Below are 16687 nucleotides of genomic sequence, written 5' to 3'. Positions count from 1 at the left end.
ACACATGACAATGAGTCAAATACAAGAGCTGTAACAATATCGTCATGAAGGTATTAAGACTCTGCATTTTGCTAGCTGCTATTCACAATGAAGATTTCGGACCTGATTTACTAAAGGTTTGCATATACTAAAACAGGTGCAAACCAGATAGCACACACAGGGTTCGTACACCTTTTCCATGGCCAAATTCAAGCACTTTTTAAGGACTTTCAAGATACATTTTCCAGTTTTTCCAGTACCCTTAAAAAGGCAAAAACCAGTGTGAATCAATCCGTAGCCTTGTTGTTTGAGGTCACCAAATGCTGTCTGTAGGAAAAATACTGAAAATCTGCTAATACCTAAGCCTAACATTGAACCAGGAGTTATCATTAACTGAATGGGGCATAGAAAATGAAGCAGTGTTAAATGTCCAAAAAAAAGTCACTCAATCAATCAAGGTTTATCACAATGGTGCACAAAGTGCTTTACAGAACAAATAAGTTAAAAGCAAGTAAAACCACGCATATCAAAACAGTAATAATAAATACCGTATTTTTCGGACCATAGGGCGCACCGGATTATAAGGCGCATTAAAGGGGTCATATTATTATTTATTTTTTCAAAATGGAAAACACTTCCTTGTGGTCTACATAACATGTAATGGTGCTTCTTTGGTCAAAATGTTGCATAGATGATGTTTTACAGATCATCTTCAAGCCGCTTTCTGACAGTCGCTTCAGGGTGCACCGTTTTGTGGGCGGTCTTTTTACGTGGCTCACCTTCGACAGCGTCTTCTCCCCGTCATCTTTGTTGTAGCGGTGTAGCGTGCAAGGACGGGAGTGGAAGAAGTGTCAAAAGATGGAGCTAACTGTTTTAATGACATTCAGACTTTACTTCAAACAATAACCGAGCAGCATCTCCTCATCATGCTCACTAGTGCAACAACAACGCCGGAAATGTGTCCCGTGAAAAACAGTCCGACCGGAACTCTCTAATAACTAAAGTTCCTTGGGTGAATAATGTAAACTCACTACACCGGTATGTTTTAGCGCTTTCATGGCGAGTTTACTGACAGATATAAGTAAGAACATTACACTACTTTATATTAGAAATGGAAACAGTGGAGGATGAATGTCCCATAACAAGATAGAGAAAAAGAAGAACCTTATCGACTACGGTGTCGGCACCGACTAAAAAGGCGGACGTGCGCAAATTTTCAGGATGTATGCAGATCCAAAATACAGATCAGCAGGAACCAGAAGGTAAGAAATGTTGCTTTTGCATAATATTGCGAAACAAAACGCCAGATGAGTGAATCAGCGATCTTGAAATATAATACCACTGCCAGAGCATTTTTCAAGTACCATGTTGATATGGAGAATTTTACAATCCTGTAAGTGACGTTTTATTTTTAAAATCTAGCACCTTTTATCTGTCATTAGAAACTGTATTCGTGTGTAGAGAGTAGATGAAAATGAGCTTCCCTAACTTGAAAGACCAGCAGCCACCACTGGTATACTGTCTGTGTTACATTCTACACTATGCAGCAACAATTGAAAAATTTACCGTATTTTCCGCACTATAAGGCGCACCTAAAAACCACAAATTTTCTCAAAAGCTGACAGTGCGCCTTATAACCCGGTGCGCTTTATATATGGATAAATATTAAGATTCATTTTCATAAAGTTTAGGTCTCGCAACTACGGTAAACAGCCGCCATCTTTTTTCCCCGTAGAAGAAGCGCGCGGTGCATGCTGGGATATGTGACGTTTCATTTCCATTTGTGTGTTTATGTAAAGACCCCAAAATGGCTCCTATTAAGTGTGTTGTCTGTCTAATTATAAATAATGCAGATGAGGCGTGTTAACTGAGTTCTCAACGTTTACTTACAGCGTGCTCATAACCACATTCTAACTCCCAGCATACAACAACGCTTCTCAGGGCTACCGCGCATGCTCGTAACTATCGTTGCATGCTGGGTAGTGTAGTTGTTATATTTGCTAGCTCATAACAGCACATTGAGAGACACGCTTACGCGCTTAATTCAATACTCGCCGTCATTCCGGGTGGATTGACAAAAGACCTCCAGCCGCTAGATATTGGTGTCAACAGGGCATTCGAAGCTAGACTGCTAACTGCGTGGGAACAGTGGAGGACAGAAGGCGAACACACCTTCACTAAGACGAGGAGGCAGCGCCAGACGACGCCAACATCTGCCAGTGGATCGTAAATTTGCCCAACTTTTCACTTCGGACACCGAAGACGAAGGATTTACGAATGAAGAATAACTTCAGAAAGTGAGCGCTATGTTTATTTTGTGTGTTGTGACATTAACGTTCGAGCAACATTATGTTGCTATTGCTCTGCACTATTTTGAATTTTACTATGTTTGTGATTGCACATTTGCGTACATTTTGGGAGTGAACAGAGTTGTTAGAACGCTGGTTTTTAATATATTATTAAAGTTTGACTGACCTATCTGACTGTTTTTTTGACATTCCCTTTAGCGCAGCGTAGGCGCGGCTTATAGTCCGGGGCGGCTTATTGGTGGACAAAGTTATGAAATATGCCATTCATTGAAGGTGCGGCTAATAATCCGGTGCGCCTTATAGTGCGGAAAATACGGTAGCTAAATAATTTCAGAAAAAATACAGTATGTTAATTACTAATAACACATATTTGTTTTTAAATGTATGCACAACATTTTCTTTAGTATTTTTTAAAGAAAATATATGCACCATCATCGATTATGCAAATTATATGGTGGCCACCGCCACAAGTATATTGGCAAGCTGGGGAAAACCTTGGTGTCAATAAAAACTGAGCCTTACTATCCTGTATTTTGATAGTCATGGTATTGGATCTTATTCAGTTGTGCTTGTGTAGCCAATACAATTTTACATCAGACTTAATAGTGGAGCGATATCAAGGTCCCCTGACCTGAGTGAAGGTCTTGATAGTCATCGAACATCTTCTGAAACCATTCCTGAACCCTAAATGCTCGTATGGTGCTGAGGCCTTGAAGAGAAGAAGAAAGATGGGAGAAGACGGGACTCCGAGCTGCGGGGGGAATAAACAAATACGCTCAGTTAGCTATTCAAACAAATTAGAAAATGCTCCGTCTGCACTGCCATCCCGCTGCACCTTCATTTAAATACTGAACAGACTATTCAACGTTGGAGTGTTTCTATAGAGCTCAGCCAAGCAAAGACAAAATGTTAGCTTGTAATATTCACAACTTCTATATTAAACCGTTTTATGGAAATGTTGCAATTCAGCGCTCTTTTGTTTCCATTTGTCAGGCTCACAAAGCCTAAATGTTTCCGCTGAGGGTTTTAACAGAACCTTTATTCTTGAAGATGACAGAACCTATTGGCTAGTGTGCATTTGGGCCTTTGGGCTCACATTCAAAATAGGTGAACTGAAAACCTAGTCATGCCCACTTGGCATTTTCCCCATTGTACGTGATGTCATGAACTCCAGTCTCTTGAGGAAATTGCGTGTGGCCGAGTCATAGGCCAGCGCCACCTTTAGCCTTTATGCTAATGACCATGGAGCCTCTCAATGGTCTATTAGCATTCCTGTGGTGCGCCTTTTGTCTACCGCTACCAATGGACATGCCTACGCCCCCACAAAAAAAAATGTTTACTGGTAGCCTCCAGGCGCTTGATGTCCCTGGAGGTCTGGAGGAAGTAGCGCCGCAGACACAGGATCGCGGCGAAGAGAGGGACAAATGGGATGAGGATCCAGGGGATGATTATGGAGGACACTACAATCACTCCAAAGACCTGCAGGAACACCTGAGAAGACAAGCAAACAGCAGTTTTAAAAAGCAAATTAGGGCTGGGCGATATATCGAATATACTCGGTTTGTCTCTGTGCGATATAGAAAATGACTATTTCGCGAGTATTCGAGTATACGTTCTCACGCAGTTGCTTTTAGCTGCGGGCATTACACTACAGGCTTTTCTCACTCTTTCTTGTCTCTCCTTCTCACAGAGATAAAACAAGCGCACTTTGTTACATATGTCACATACTGTCGCACGTGCAACGTCATACGCCCTCGCCAAGCAGAGAGGTAGCGGCATGGGTAAGGTTAGCTGGGGCAGGTGGTGCAAGCGGAGCGGTGCGAGTGGTAATACGAGAGAGAGAAAGATGTGAAGCTGGTAACAAATGAAGGAAGAATAATTAATTCCCAAGAAAAACAGCACGGGGTCCATGGTCTGCCGGTGGTTTGGCTTCAAGTGGGAAGATGTTGAACAGACAACCGTAATATGTCAAGTATGCGGCAAAAGCATTGCTACAAAAAGTAGCAGCACTGCTAATTTGTAAAATCATTTGAAAAGTCACCCGCTAGAGAATGAAGAGTGCTTGAAACTCTGCATGTCAACATCTCCGGCCGGTGCCACACCCAACAAAATGTCGAAGCAACCAGCACTGACCTAATTGAGCCTGGCGTCTTCCAATTCCAGATCAACACCGTATGACAAAAATAGTCAAAAACAGGAGATAACGTCCGCAGTAAATACCACATAGCGAAGGACATACACTATTTGATTTCCTATTATGCAGCTAATTTTTTATTTGACAGTTTTTGAAATATCTTGTGTGACATCATGCACAAAAGTGCACTTTATTTGTTTTAAAATATTATAGTGGAATGCTGTACAAAAAGTGCACTTTAATTTAGTGTTGTTTTGATATGTTATCTTAGTGGGGCGGTATGGTATAGTGCAGTGTTTTTCAACCTTTTTTGAGCCAAGGCACATTTTTTGCGTTGAAAAAATCCGGAGGCACACCACCAGCAGAAATCATTAAAAAAACGAAACTCAGTTGACAGTAAAAAGTCGTTGTCGCAATTGTTGGATATGACTTTAAACCATAACCAAGCATGCATCAATATCACGCCGTGACTTATTTTGAGTTTTTTGCTGTTTTCCTGTGTGTAGTGTTTTAGTTATCGTCTTGCGCTCCTATTTTGGTGGCTTTTTTTATTTTTTTGGTATTTTCCTGTAGCATTTTCATGTCTTCCTTTGAGCGATATTTCCTGCATCTACTTTGTTTTAGCAATCAAGACTATTTCAGTTGGTTTTATCCTTCTTTGTGGGGGACATTGTTGATTGTCATGCCATGTTCGGATGTACTTTGTGGACGCCGTGTTTGCTCCACAGTAAGTCTTTGCCGTCGTCCAGCATTCTGTTTTTGTATACTTTGTAGCCAGTTCAGTTTTAGTTTCGTTCTGCATAGCCTTCCCTAAGCGTCAATGCCTTTTCTTATGGGCACTCACCTTTTGTTTATTTTTAGTTAAAGCATTAGACACCTTTTTACCTGCACACTGCATCCCGCTGTTTCCGAAGTCTACAAAGCAATTAGCTACCGGCTGCCACCTACTGCCGAGCTCTAGACAGCAACGAGACTCAACAACAACACATAATTTGCAGACTATAATTACTGGTTTACAAAAAATATTTTTAACCCAAATATGTGAAATTAGATAATCTCCCATGGAACACCAGATTGTATCTCACGGCACACTAGTGTGCCGCGGCACAGTGGTTGAAAAACACTGGCGTAGTGGGTAGAGCGGCCGTGCCAGAAACCTGAGGGTTGCGGGTTCGCTCCCCGCTTCTTACCATCCAAATCGCTGCTGTTGTGTCCTTGGGCAGAACACTTCACCCTTGCCCCCGGTGCCGCTCACACCGGTGAATGAATGATGAATGAATGAGTTGTAAAAATGAATGATGGGTTCTCACTTCTCTGTGAAGCGCTTTGAGTGCCTAGAAAAGCGCTATATAAATCTAATCCATTATTATTATTATTATTATTAGTGACATCATGCACAAAAGTGCACTAATAGCTTGTTTTAAAATGTCACAACTTTCTGTTTTGAAATTACATGAATGTTTGTGCCACTGCTTAATAACTGTTTAATAAATACAGTTTTGGTCAATTGACTTAGTTGTGATTTCCCTCTCTGCACGAAAGTTTAAAATGAGCATATATTAATGCAGTATGAACAAGAATGTTTTAATGTAGACACATAGAATCACCATACTGCTGTGATTATATGCATCAAGGTCAAGGCAAAATATCGAGATATTAGTGAAGTGAATTATATTTATATAGCGCTTTTCTCTAGTGACTCAAAGCGCTTTACATAGTGAAACCCAGTATCTAAGTTACATTTAAACCAGTGTGGGTGGCACTGGGAGCAGGTGGGTAAAGTGTCTTGCCCAAGGACACAACGGCAGTGACTAGGATGGCGGAAGCGGGAATCGAACCTGGAACCCTCAAGTTGCTGGCACAGCCACTCTACTAACTGAGCTATGCCGCCCCAGTAATAAACGGCCATATCGCCCAGCTCTAGAGCAAATGAGAAACTTTTCACTTCAGTCTGCACGCCGCGGTCGTATAACAAGGTAGCAGCCGGTTACAGTAGGTGACTCACGGAAGCGGTAATTCTCACTTGGAAGCAGGTGAGAATTTAGCACATGGCATCCCCCGGGTTGAGCCTTCAACACCTCTGGCCCCGTAAGTGGAGGTGTCAGGCAAAAAGCCAGACCGCAGTGACTCTGGCAACTACACTGTAGCTGTGTGATGCATCACAAGCAAACGCACATCCTGTACATCAACACAATGACTCATCAGCTCAGTGCATGCTCTGACACCAACGCCTGCACCCTCTTGTTAGCGTCACTCTAAGAGGGACCTACTTTTCGCCTAATGTTCTAAAATATTAGTTTTTTAATGAGTGGCAGAATTGTACTTTATTGTACTTCAATCGTATCTATTGTTATTTAACACAGTGTTTTTCAACCTTTTCTGAGCCAAGGCACATTTTTTTTTTCATTGAAAAGATTCTGAGGCACACCACCAGCAGAAAACAAAAAAATTTAACTTATTGACAATAAAAAGTTGTTCTCGCAAATATTGTATATGACTTCAAACCATAACCAACCATGCATCACTATAGCTCTTGTCTCAAAGTAGGTGTACTGTCATGACCTGTCACATCACGCCGTGACTTATTTGGAGTTTTTTGGTGTCTTCCTGTGCGTAGTGTTTTGGTTCTTGTCTTACGCTCCTAAGTACACAGTTTTTCATGAACTGTGTACTTGCATTGTTTGTCTGGGTGGAGGTCCTGCTATTGGAAATAATTTGTACCCCTTTCAGACATTGCATTTCGTTCCCATTAAAACATTCACATGTTGCACAATGAGATTTAAAGGGGAACATTATCACCAGACCTATGTAAGCGTCAATATATACCTTGATGTTGCAGAAAAAAGACCATATATTTTTTAACCGATTTCCGAACTCTAAATGGGTGAATTTTGGCGAATTAAACGCCTTTCTAATATTCGCTCTCGGAGCGATTGTGACGTCACATCAGGAAGCAATCCGCCATTTTCTCAAACACCGAGTCAAATCAGCTCTGTTATTTTCCGTTTTTTCGACTGTTTTCCGTACCTTGGAGACATCATGCCTCGTCGGTGTGTTGTCAGAGGGTGTAACAACACGAACAGGGACGGATTCAAGTTGCACCAGTGGCCCAAAGATGCGAAAGTGGCAAGAAAGTGGACGTTTGTTCCGCACACTTTACCGACAAAAGCTATGCTACGACAGAGATGGCAAGAATGTGTGGATATCCTGCGACACTCAAAGCAGATGCATTTCCAACGATAAAGTCAAAGAAATCTGCCGCCAGACCCCCATTGAATCTGCCGGAGTGTGTGAGCAATTCAGGGACAAAGGACCTCGGTAGCACGGCAAGAAATGGCGGGAGTTTTTTCCCGCAGACGAGCGAGCTAAACCCCCTGGATGTCTTGGCTCACACCGTCCCTTATGCCACCGAAGATGATCAAGAGAAGAATATCGACCCTAGCTTCCCTGGCCTGCTGACATCAACTCCAAAACTGGACAGATCAGCTTTCAGGAAAAGAGCGCGGATGAGGGTATGTCTACAGAATATATTAATTGATGAAAACTGGGCTGTCTGCACTCTCAAAGTGCATGTTGTTGCCAAATGTATTTCATATGCTGTAAACCTAGTTCATAGTTGTTAGTTTCCTTTAATGCCAATCAAACACATACCAATCGTTGGTTAGAAGGCGATCGCCGAATTCGTCCTCGCTTTCTCCCGTGTCGCTGGCTGTCGTGTCGTTTTCGTCGGTTTCGCTTGCATACGGTTCAAACCGATATGGCTCAATAGCTTCAGTTTCTTCTTCAATTTCGTTTTCGCTACCTGCCTCCACACTACAACCATCCGTTTCAATACATGCGTAATCTGTTGAATCGCTTAAGCCGCTGAAATCCGAGTCTGAATCCGAGCTAATGTCGCTATAGCTTGCTGTTCTATGCGCCATGTTTGTTTGAGTTGGCATCACTATGTAACGTCACAGGAAAATGGACGGGTGTATATAACGATGGTTAAAATCAGGCACTTTGAAGTTTTTTTTAGGGATATTGCGTGATGGGTAAAATTTTGAAAAAAACTTCGAAAAATAAAATAAGCTACTGGGAACTGATTTTTAATGGTTTTAACCCTTCTGAAATTGTGATAATGTTCCCCTTTAAGCAGGGGATCATGTGTACATTCCTGCAACTTCCTGTTTGTAAAAAATATATTTTTATTAGTATTTATTTAATATACTAACAGCATTTCATGATTAATATTTATCAATTAAGATTCCTAATAAATGACACTAGAATAAGCACACATTTGATTGGTAAATCATAGTGTAACGACCTGGAATTACACTTTTTGTGTGGCTGTAAACGCATCACCGGCTAAGTGCCATATGTGCATGTGTTGGCGCAAGTGAGAAAGAGCGAGCGGCTGCTGTTGATATAACAAAGTTGCTTTTGGTCTGGTTTGTACTGCAGAAAATGACCACTTTTGCTAGATATCATTGTTTTTACTGATGTTTTGGTGATGTGTTTATGGCCGACAATAAAGAGTTTTGCTCAGTAAAGTGATCGATGGAATTCATGTCCTCAAAGCGTCTCTACAGACGTTACAATATTTGAACAATGATGACGAAAACTGTTTTCTCTGTCGTGTCTGTGTGTCGAAAATTGTTATGCGCTTATTTTTTAATTAGATTTTGTGCGCGGCATAGATTTGCCGTGCGCAGAGGACGCTTCAGCAGTGCGCAATTGCACAGGCGCGCACCTTAGAGGGAACGTTGCTGGCAACCACAGCCTGGTAGTACATCCACAAGAGTTTTTTTTCAATGCTTTTTCCTAGCGGCACTCGCCTTTTGTTTATTTTTGGTTTAAGCATTAGACACCTTTTTACCTGCACACTGTCGTCTGCATATTGTGATCACGACAAACCATGTTCCTGACATCTATAAAGCAATTAGCTACCTGCTGCCACTTACTGATATGGAAGAGTATTACATGGTTACTCTGCCGAACTCTAGACAGCACTGACACTCAACAACAGCACATTTGCAGATTGATATTACTGGTTTGCAAAAAATATTTTTAACCCAAATAGGTAAAATGACATATTCTCCCACGACACACCAGACTGTATCTCACGGCACACTAGCACAGTGGTTTAAAAACACTGATCTAACAACACCTAAAACAGTGCTGTGCCAGAGAACTTCAAGGTAATTAGGAAAACAATTTTTTTCAAACCTATTACATTAACTTCAGTTATCCTTAAATGCAACATTGATTTTCAGTTCCTACTGAGATTGTAAACAAAGTCTGTGGTGAACAAAAAACACCTTGGGCAGGGGTATTCAACTTCAATTCGAATAGGTCCAGAAGAAAAAAATGTCCTCACGCTAAGGTCCGGACTCTTTATGAAAAAAAATACAGTGATTGTGTCCTTCTGGAGAAAAGAATAAGCAGAAATGAGTCAGTCCATTATGGCTTGTAAGGTCTGTTTTGCTGTCCGCTTTACTATTTTTACAGAGCACCATATGTTTTTATGTTGTTGTCCCCGGCTCATCTCTGTCTTCTGTCTCCACTCCACCACCATGATTGGTGGGCAGGGCTTGGGATGGCGGGAGTAGCAAGCGGGGACATAGCGCTCTTCTTAATTGTTGACCACTTCCTAGTCTTGAAAAAAAATTGTTCTTCCGTGTCAATCGCTTTGCTTCTCTTTATTATCTCTGTATTTAAAAGAGGTGTGCGATAATTATTGGACCAATATGTCTAATTATGACATCACATCAATTAATCCAATAACATAAAAAAATAGCTTCGATAATCCATAAAAGAGCAGTGTTTTTCAACCACTGTGCCACACTAATACTAGTGTGCCGTGAGATACAGTCTGGTGTGCCGTGGGAGATTATCTAATTTCACCTATTTGAGTTAAAAATATTTTTTGCAAACCAGTAATTATAGTCTGCAAATGATGTGTTGTTGTTGAGTGTCGGTGCTGTCTAGAGCTCGGCAGAGTAACCGTGTAATACTCTTTCATATCAGTAGGTGGCAGTCGGTAGCTAATTGCTTTGTAGATGTCGGAAACAGCGGGACGCAGCCTGCAGGTAAAAAGGCGTCGATGCTTAAACCAAAAATAAACAAAAGGTAAGTACATTACACATTACAAACACCGAGTCAAATCAGCTCTGTTATGTTCCGTTTTTTCGACTGTTTTCCGTACCTTGGAGACATCATGCCTCGTCGGTGTGTTGTCGGAGGGTGTAACAACACGAACAGGGACGGATTCAAGTTGCACCAGTGGCCCAAAGATGCGAAAGTGGCAAGAAATTGGACGTTTGTTCCGCACACTTTACCGACGAAAGCTATGCTACGACAGAGATGGCAAGAATGTGTGGATATCCTGCGACACTCAAAGCAGATGCATTTCCAACTGGACTGGACAGATCAGCTTTCAGGAAAAGAGAGCGGATGAGGGTATGTCTACAGAATATATTAATTGATGAAAACTGGGCTGTCTGCACTCTCAAAGTGCATGTTGTTGCCAAATGTATTTCATATGCTGTAAACCTAGTTCATAGTTGTTAGTTTCCTTTAATGCCAAACAAACACATACCAATCGTTGGTTAGAAGGCGATCGCCGAATTTGTCCTCACTTTCTCCCGTGTTGCTGGCTGTCGTGTCGTTTTCGTCGGTTTCGCTTGCATACGGTTCAAACCGATATGGCTCAATAGCTTCAGTTTCTTCTTCAATTTCGTTTTCGCTACCTGCCTCCACACTACAACCATCCGTTTCAATACATGCGTAATCTGTTGAATCGCTTAAGCCGCTGAAATCCGAGTCTGAATCCGAGCTAATGTCGCTATTCCTTGCTGTTCTATCCGCCATGTTTGTTTGTGTTGGCATCACTGTGTGACGTCACAGGAAAATGGACGGGTGTTTATAACGATGGTTAAAATCAGGCACTTTTAAGCTTTTTTTAGGGATATTGCGTGATGGGTAAAATTTTGAAAAAAACTTCGAAAAATAAAATAAGCCACTGGGAACTGATTTTTAATGGTTTTAACCCTTCTGAAATTGTGATAATGTTCCCCTTTAAACATTTCTTCACTTTTGACAAAAAACAGACTATCCTTCAACCTCAATAAAACTAAAATAATGTTATTTGGTAACTGTAGAAGAGAAAGTCAAACAGAAATACAAATAGACGGAAATAGAAATTGAAAGAGTAAATGAAACCAAATTTCTAGGTATAATGATTGATGATAAATTGAACTGGAAATCTCATGTAAAAAATATACAACATAAAGTAGCAAGAAACACGTCAATAATGAATAAAGCAAGTGTTCTAGACCAAAAATCACTCCATATTCTTTACTGCTCACTAGTGTTACCATCTGAGTTATTGTGCAGAAATACGGGGAAATAACTACAAAAGTGCACTTCATTCATTAACGGTGTTACAAAAAAGATCAGTTAGAATAATACATAATGTTGGATATAGAGAACATACATACCCTTTATTCGTTGAATCAAAAATACTGAAATCCCACGGCATAGTGAATTTGCAAACAGCTAAAATTATACACAAAGGAAACTATAATCTGCTACCCAAGAATACACAACAATTCTTCTCAACAAAAACGGATAAAACAGTCTCCATGCCTAAGTGCTTGATTTTATCCACCGGGCCAAGTGATTAGGACACCTTCTCTCATCATTTGGATCGGTGGCCAAATACTTTTGGCAATATAGTGTATGTGGGGATTGTTATAGTATGCTGAGGACTCATTTCTGAGCAGTCACATCCTTTGGCTTGCAAGTTTACCATTGTTGCTTTTACTTGACTAAAACGAAACAATACATCTATTAAATCGGATAAATGCATAACCTCACACCCTGAAATTAGACACATCCCTGGGAGATAAAACTAAAAACCTCAAGATTAGCTTGTACCTTCAACCAGACGTTTATTTCAGCACCGTAATTAAAGACGCTATCTACCATTTAGGCACACATTAAAGCATGATCACTTTCAGCGTGTTTTTATGATGAAAAGCTACTTGAATTCCATTTGCAGGTCAGATAAGAGGGTATTACCAGTCCAACCACCGGCATAGTGGAGCCCACACAATCAAGCAGGGAGTGGGAACTGCGGAGCACATCCGATTCCCGAGAATTTCACACTACATAAGTTTCAATCTGAGCCTTGATGGAAGGCTACCAGACTGCAGAGATGGCACACGGGTCATTACTGCGCGCTATCTTGTCTCCTTTCCTTGAGGGCAACACACATTAAGTGAACAAAAATTCTCCCTACACTGTTCTTTCGGCTGCGCTGCTGTGACATCGCTCACACATCCTGACTGCTTAGTTCATTTCAATTCTAATTGGAGGGTCACCGGGGCCCGGGCCTGACCGCCTTATCTGAAGACCGGGGGTCATCAAAGGAGACACATTGAGAAACAGGAAGCATCAGATAGGAGTCCTTGCTCCTCCTGCTCCCCTCCCGGGGGCTCGCTGTCGCCATGGCCTCCCTGTTTGATGTGATCCATTTTTACGTGGTCCTCGGCTTATCGTGTCAGCATCAGGAACACGGCGACTCCCTCCCACCGCTACACACAGATGACTGTGATAAGTCATCCTCACCCTTTCGGACCACATCCATATCTCTTGGTGTAGCCGCACAGGAACCGAAAACTCCCAAAGCCACATCCCGCCCGCACATAAAAGTGGATAGATGGAAGAAAAGGTCTTGTATACAAATAAAGCATTAGAGCTAATTGCTCTTTTGCGAGGAAAAGAAAGCTCCTGCACGCATGTGATTGACTCATTCAAGCACAACTGCTGTGTGTAAAGTCCATTCAGGTCCCGGCGGACCTTAATTGCTTTATTTTCTTTTGCGATAGCATCGCCGCTTTGATGTCACAATAAATGCAGAAAATTGAAGTTAATCACCATATTTGTTTGGGGCAGCGATAGGGGCTCTTGTTGCACAGCACAAAGTAAACACTGGGCTTTAATTAAACATTCCTCCAGACACGACGAGTCGCTCCGCTCTCATTCTCCCCCTCTCGCATCCCTCCCGTTATTTACTGACAGTGCGCCATACTGGGAAAAAGTGCAAACAAAACAGGAAATGAGGGGAAAGCACGGCAAAGGAAAAGTCCTCAAAAGAAGTCCTCTGTCATTGCTGGAATTTTTTTCTAGTCCACACTTTTCTGTGACAGGGTGGCACAATAAGCTGCAAGGGTCAGTGGTAGTGAAACAAAACAGGGCTGTTCCACTCGGGCTCTGGAACAATTGGGGGTGACCCGATCCATTCTGCTGTCTTTGGGCTTTATTTTAGCATTAAATGCACAGATGCGGCCGGCCTTTCTTTGGGAGAAATGACTGTGGACACCTCCTTCATTTTGTCCTTCTGGGCCGTTTTCACTTCATAAAGCTGCAGTCAATGTGTTTTGTTGTGTGATGAGGGGAGGCTGACACATTCTGTGGTGGTCTACATTGGTGGCTCAAGTAGTCCTTGGATTAGGGCCTTTGTGTGCCGTGAAAAGGTAAAAGAAGTCACTTATTTGGGCTCAGTCAAGCTGCTGATTTCCAACCCCATCTTGGAAATAAGAGAAAGGCTTTGAAATGTGCTCTGTCCAATGCTCCAACTATAAATCATTTGTGTCCGCCATTCAGTCATCCCTTCTTTTCTCTTCCTCGCGACACAAAACACATTTTTAACTACAAGGGAGAGCGGTGATTGGTGAATCCTTCTGCAATGAACACAACGCGGCAGACAGAAAGCCCAGGATTCATCATTTTGACACATGGGAAGGTTTTTGGGCAAGGCTGAGACGGTGTAAAAGGAAGTTCCCAGGCTTGAAGGACGCCCATCCAACGGCCCCCCGGACTGCATGTGTGAGTCACAGCAGCTGAGGTGCCGGACTGAGGCATTGTGGGATCACACTTGGAGCTTCCTACCGTCAAATGATTAATTGATGAGTATTAATGAGTGACCTTGTATACCACCTGGATACCATGGATTTACAGTTGTACGTTCGATGCACCTTTGTTATTTTATGTTGAGCCTTTTGTGCATTTTGAACACTTGGTGAGATGTCAACACGGACCAAAAATGAAATATCCTTGAATTTTGATTATTTTTGCCAAATTTGTCTAATGAAGGGTTGGAAACTGTGCATGACAAAATCCAGGTGAAAGTAAAGAATAACATGGCTGATACAACAGCCAACATTTTTTGCAGCCTTGAATCTCTCTCTGATTGTTCTGAACCCTTGTTTCCATGCCAGTGTTGTATTGAGCAAAATAAGAACATTTGCTGTTATGTCATAACATTGTTGTATAGTTGTGTAGCAAGCTTAATACTCCTACACCTAATACACCTACTCAGTGGCCTAGTGGTTAGTGTCCGCCCTGAGATTGGTAGGTCGTGAGTTCAAACCCTGGCCGAGTCATACAAAAGACTATTAAAAAAATGGGACCCATTACCTCCCTGCTTGACACTCAGCATCAAGGTTTGGAATTGGGGGTTAAATCAGCAAAAATGATCCCCGGGCGTGGCCCCCGCTGCTGCTCACTGCTCCCCTCACCTCCCAGGGGGTGATCAAGGGTGATGGGTCAAATGCAGAGAATAATTTTGTCAGTGTGTGTGACAATCATTGGTACTTTAACTTTAACTTGAACTTTAATAATCCATTTGTTGTAGACTACATTTGTGGCACACCCTCCGGTTTGTGTTCAAAGTGTATCCCATCCATCCATTTTCTACCGCTTATTCCTTTCGGGGTCGCGGGGGGTGCTGGAGCCTATCTCAGCTACAATCGGGCGGAAGGCGGGGGACAAGTCGCCACCTCATCGCAGGGCCAACACAGATAGACAGACAACATTCACACACTACGGCCAATTTAGTGTTGCCAATCAACCTATCCCCAGGTGCATGTCTTTGGAGGTGGGAGGAAGCCGGAATACCCGGAGGGAACCCACGCAGTCGCGGGGAGAACATGCAAACTCCACACAGAAAGATCCCGAGCGCAGGATCGAACCCAGGACCTTTGTATTGTGAGGCAGACGCACTAACTCCTCTACCACCGTGCTGCCCGTTCAAAGTGTATGTAAAACAAACTAAAACGTAATACAGATAGTGGATGGACATGTTATGGTCAATTACCGTATTTTTCGGAGTATAAGTCGCACCGGAGTATAAGTCGCACCTGCCGAAAATGCATAATAAAGAAGGAAAAAAACACAAGTCGCACTGGAGCCCGGCCAAACTATGAAAAAAACTGCGACTTATAGTCCGAAAAATACGGTACTTGCTATGTCCCAGCAGTGTCCCTGCAGGATGATCATGAATATATACACGTAGACGGCACATTTGGGCTTGTCGGGCACATCAATGCGGCCGCCGTCTCGGGCAGGGGTTCTGACAAGCAGTCAGACAGGTGTGCATCTTAAACAATCCATCCATCCATTTTCTACCGCTTGTCTCTTTTGAGGTCGCGGAGGGGTGCGCCTGAATGCAGCTGAGATAGGTATCTTAAACTAAACACATAAAATAAACGCAGAAACCAAGAAACAAGGACCTACATTTCAAAAATTGTATTCATATGCGTTAAAATGTTATGCGTATAAAACAAACCCTGGCAAAAATATAACCACTGTGGCGTAATAAAGCACGGCACGACATGACACCTTTGTCTCGAGCGTTCATCGCCATCAAGGCGCACCGTGCCGAGGGAAAGCACCGGCTGCACACCGAAGCTCCTTGATGAGCCACCATCACCCGAAAACAAGCTAAGCTAAACATCAATTTGTTAGGTATTTATATTATTAAAAGTTCAAATGGGACTTAACTTTTCTGAGAAACTGCATTTTCCAAACTGATGTAAAAATGTCCACTGTAGAGGATACTATCTCAGAAAGTAAAAGTTGAGAGACACAGTGGATGTTCCTGCTTAATTATTTGTACTTAAAAATACTTGTTTGTAGAAAAAAATACGATTAGAACATTTTAGCATTGTTTAATTACAGTAAGTGCTTATTCTAAACATTCCTGCCACTTCATTTTACACACTATGGCCTTTTTAAGTCTTTTTTTTTCATGTATTTATTTGACATACACTACATTAATATTGTACCGTAGCCTTAATACCGTGATAATATCGTACCGTGAGATTTTGATATTGCTACATCTCTAAAGTGAACAGATTCAGTTTGTGAGTCGTTCGTTTGAGAGCCGTTCTGACGCTCGCATCTCAATACATTTGAATATTGTGCAAAATGTATTTAA

At 42.0% G+C, this 16687-nt stretch overlaps 1 protein-coding gene across 3 annotated transcripts in view; it reads right to left on the bottom strand.

Moving 5' to 3' along the window:
- Positions 1-16687, bottom strand: part of LOC133613711 (ATP-binding cassette sub-family C member 4-like) — a 149663-nt gene that overhangs the window by 76854 nt on the left and 56122 nt on the right. For all 3 annotated transcript variants that reach the window (XM_061971439.1, XM_061971438.1, XM_061971440.1), the window contains 2 exons: positions 3629-3779; positions 2920-3039 (listed from right to left, as the gene is read on the bottom strand). In XM_061971439.1, coding sequence (XP_061827423.1) covers positions 2920-3039; positions 3629-3779 — 271 coding nt within the window. The remainder of the gene's footprint in view (positions 1-2919; positions 3040-3628; positions 3780-16687) is intronic.

This window comes from Nerophis lumbriciformis, linkage group LG13, assembly GCF_033978685.3.
Source record: "Nerophis lumbriciformis linkage group LG13, RoL_Nlum_v2.1, whole genome shotgun sequence".
Classification (NCBI taxonomy): Eukaryota; Metazoa; Chordata; class Actinopteri; order Syngnathiformes; family Syngnathidae; genus Nerophis; species Nerophis lumbriciformis.
The sequence above is the reverse complement of the archived record's forward strand: the minus strand, read 5'-3'. Positions and strand labels throughout refer to the sequence as shown.